Raw genomic sequence first — 4134 nt, forward strand, 5'->3', positions numbered from 1 at the left:
GAAAAAGTTAATTTTTCCATGATTTTTTACATCCATTTCCTTAGAAATTAAGCCTAGCACCTCTTGGTTTGTCTTCACCCCTGCTCTCACCCCTATCCTGGGTGTTAAAAAATATTTAAATTACAGAAGTAATACATGCATTTTTTTAAACAATACTGAACATTATGAAATAAAAGGAAAAGTGTTGCCTCTTGTTCCTCAATTTCCCTACCTCAATCATTATGTGATAGTTAACAGTTTAAGTATTCTTTTTTTGTTTTTGTTTTTGTTTTTGAAGACTGAGTTTCACTCTTGTTGCCCAGGCTGGAGTGCAGTGGTGCGATCTTGGCTCACTGCAACCTCCGCCTGCTGGGTTCAAGTGATTCTCCTGCCTCACTCAGCCTCCCAAGTAGCTGGGATTACAGGCATGTGCCACCACACCCAGCTAATTTTCTATTTTTAGTATAGACAGGGTTTCACTATGTTGGTCAGGCTGGTCTAGAACTCCCGACCTCAGATGATCCACTCATCTTGGCCTCCCAAAGTGCTGGGATTACAGGCGTGAGCCACCATGCCCAGCCAGTTTAAGTATTCTTCTTAGGCCAAGTATAGTGGCTCACGCCTGTAATCCTAGCACTTTGGGAGGCTGAGGCAGGAGGATCCCTGGAGCCCAGGAGTTCAAGACCAGCCTGGGCAACATAGAAAACAAGTATTCTTCTTGAGCCTTTGGTACAAATGATTATATATACACACAAACATACATAACTGAGATACACAAGGATGTACAAATTATATATACACACATGGATAATTGAGATACACGTGGATGCTTTATTCTCTTTTCTGTTATTAAAGTCATATTCAGTTCTTATAGAGGAAAACATCCTCAGTTTATAGCCATATGTCCTTATTAAATATTAATAGAAAAAGAAAAAATACTTGGTGTGAGCTGTAGTTTGAGAAATCACTGTGACCATCCTTATCTTTGTATTCATGTTTATACACATCAACTTTTATGCCTAAAATTGTAGGTTACTTGCAATTGGATGATAAACTATTAGAGACTGTCAGTATCCAACTTTTACAACATGTAACGATGATTAACTGATTTTTGAATTTCTTAATGCAGGATCTGAACAATGTTTTGAACAGCTTCAGCCAGAATATTCTTCACAGGAGGAGAGCCAGCATGCTGATCTACCAAGTATTTTTAGCATTGAAGCAAGAGATTCTTCCCAAGGCATGAAAAATCAGAACTATCCCTCTGAAGAACATACTGAAATATTACAAAACAAGAAAAAAATTGTTCATTTCCAGCTTTCTGTAGGAAACTTTTCAGTCTACAGTTCATCTGATGAAGCTAATGTATTTGATCAGTTAAATGTACAGCATAGCACTCCATGTGGTTCTAACTCTAGTGAGTGCTCAACAAAACACCAACTAGAAAGCAGAAAAGAAAGTATGGGCTTTGAAGAACTATCAAAAAGAGGGGTTGTTACAATGTTACAAAGTCAAGGACTCATTGAAGATAATAAAAATGAAACCTGTAGGGTTTTAGACATAAATCCACAGGTAGAGGAAACTGACTCTGGATTATGTGTAAGAACAGTGGAGATGGGAACTTCAATTCAGGCACCATATTCCTTAACTACTCAAAATGAAAAATATTTTGAGAATTCAGCTGAAACAGACATTCCAAAAATCACCAAAAAACTATCTCAACTAGGAGAATCAGAGCTTTTTGCAAGTTCTGGATCATTTTCATTACAGAGCTCTATACCAGTCTGGGTAAGTGAAATCAGTGTTGTATAAATAACATTTAAGTTCCTTTTTGGGAAAAAACTTTTTTCTTCGAAAATTAGAGATGAAGTTCCCACTATGTTACCCAGGCTGAACTCAAACTCCTAGGATCAAGGGATCCTCCTGCCTCAACTTCCGAAGTAGTTTGGACACACCACAATGCCTGGCAGGAAAAACCTGAAACAAAATACAAGCAAAACTGCTTGTTAATATTCCTATCCAGCTTGTGATCACTGGAAATATCCAGCATAATGCAGAAACTTAAAAGTTTGAAAACTGTCTTCTGAGAGTATTTTACAAAAGATCCTTTTTCTCCCGATTCAGATATCCTTTCTCCAACTTCCCTGAAAAATGGTGGTTCTGCCTGTGCTTCAGCATTTTCAGTGTTGAGCCTCATTCCAGTGCAATGAATTCATCCATTATTGGAATAAGTATTGGAAACCTGCTCCTCATATTAAGCAACTTATAATCTGCTTGCTTTCAACACCAGTCAACTGGTGACTGGTTTTCATCTAGCAGTATGTGCAGTTTATCCTTCCACAAATAAACATAACAGATTGAAAATAAGAATTACAACTAAACCACGTTTTATGTGGCTGCTTTTGTTCTTGTTGTGTTTAGATACTTTTGAAACATTATCTGTTAGCAGTCAGTGGCCCACATTTGGCAGCAGCCCAGTCGACCCCTGCTCCCTTTAGATACAATTCAGCACAGCCAACCTGCATTTATATTTTTTGCCCAGCACTACAAGCGTTTAGGTTTGTAATCATTGTGGTAGATACCTTTCAGTCCATTGTCACACTATTTCATCCCCTCCCCGAAGTAGGCTCCAGTATTTCTACAACTGAATGCTGGAGTTATGGAAGCCTAAGGAAATCTGATCTGTTGGTTTTTGCCAATCATTGCTTTTCTTCCTCCATTTTCACATTTATATACACTTGCAAAAAATGTGCATTATATACAAAACGATTAGTTTAAGTCTTTTAAGGCTATTTTGACATGGTTTTCCTTTTAATTGTGGTTCACAGGAAACAGAAACTGGCCATGGTATAATGGAAGAACCAGAACTTACTTTAGTAAGCACCACTGATACCAGTATTGCTGAAATGGATTTTGCAAATTTAACCCTAGAAGAGAAGAGCGAGAATGAAGCAAAAAGCTTCTTTCAGGTAAATTTAAGCTTTCCTTCTATTTTATTCTATTACGAGCAAACCAGTTGATTTGTCTCTTACAACTTATCAGAAGGTACTCACTGGAGGGAATTATGCTATGCATTTAACTAACCCGACACCCCCACCAGCTCTCAATTTGTCTTAAACCTTCACTATTCTGTCAACCACTGTGCATTTTCTTTTAATCCCCACTCCAATTTATGCCTGTCTCCAAGACTGGCAGAACTAATCTTATACACCTAGTGTTATGGTAAAATGACTTCAGAACTGATAATTTTACTAGGGGAGTAGGGAGGCAGTAAGAATAAAGCTACCTAAACAGAGGCCTAGAGGTGTGAGGGCCGTGGAGCCTGAGCCCAGTTCAAGGCCAGCCTGGGCAACAAGGCAAAACCCAATCCCTATAAAAAATACAAAAATCAGGCATGGTGGCGGGTCTCTGTAGACCCAGCTAAGATTGAGGCTGCAGTGAGCTGTGATCATGCCGCTGCACTCTAATCTGACAACAAAGCAAGACCTGTTTAAAGCGTTTAAAAAAAGTTGAGTAAAACATGCAACTTTCTTGCCATTAGGTGAGTGAGTTTCTGCCTCTTGTATCAGCAACAGAAGCCTCAGATTATCCAGCTGTATCAGAACTTTCCATAGAAAAACCAAGGACAGCATCTACAGGTAAGCCTTGGACGGCCTCCACACTTCTAATGGAGAGTAGATACTTTGCCTATTTCCGTCATAAATTTCTTTTCCCCCCAGCAGAAACCCCTCGCAGGCTTACACCTATAACAGGGAGCTTACAAGAAGCATTTATAAAGAGGAAAAAATCATTTATGGAGAGATCCCACCAGAGGCAGAAAGAAATAAGGAATAAAATTCATGTCTCTGAAAATTCTCATATCAAAACAGTTAAAGAGAAACCATCTATAAGTATGTTGAATTTTTAAAATCTTCAACCAACTTCCTGAAATGTTTAAAGCCTTGTGTTTACAACTTGATTTCACTTTTCTTTCCTCAGGTTCATCTGTGAGTCATCTAAAGGGCGTGAATAAAGTCACAGCATCTTTTCCTGAAGACAGAAAGACTACACAGGCTCTAAGGCACCAAAGGGGTCTAAGGTAGGGTTAATTTTTTTTTTTTTTAGTGATTCACTTTTTGCAGTGTTTGTCTCTAATTCTATATAAATTCTTTACAG

At 38.4% G+C, this 4134-nt stretch overlaps 1 protein-coding gene across 48 annotated transcripts in view; it reads left to right on the forward strand.

Annotated features, from left to right (window-relative positions):
• CEP295 (centrosomal protein 295) overlaps nucleotides 1-4134 on the forward strand; it is a 68688-nt gene that overhangs the window by 64244 nt on the left and 310 nt on the right. For 17 of the 48 annotated variants that reach the window (XM_016921796.4, XM_016921803.4, XM_016921799.4 and 14 more), the window contains 4 exons: nucleotides 1109-1767; nucleotides 2808-2948; nucleotides 3521-3869; nucleotides 3958-4057. In XM_016921796.4, the coding sequence (XP_016777285.2) occupies nucleotides 1109-1767; nucleotides 2808-2948; nucleotides 3521-3869; nucleotides 3958-4057 (1249 nt within the window). Of the gene's footprint in view, nucleotides 1-1108; nucleotides 2298-2807; nucleotides 2949-3520; nucleotides 3870-3957; nucleotides 4058-4134 lie in introns of those variants that run through there. The other 31 variants (XR_010147637.1, XM_016921802.4, XM_054662615.2 and 28 more) reach the window with 4 other exon arrangements.

Source organism: Pan troglodytes, chromosome 9 (genome assembly GCF_028858775.2).
Source record: "Pan troglodytes isolate AG18354 chromosome 9, NHGRI_mPanTro3-v2.0_pri, whole genome shotgun sequence".
In the NCBI taxonomy this organism is placed as follows: Eukaryota; Metazoa; Chordata; class Mammalia; order Primates; family Hominidae; genus Pan; species Pan troglodytes.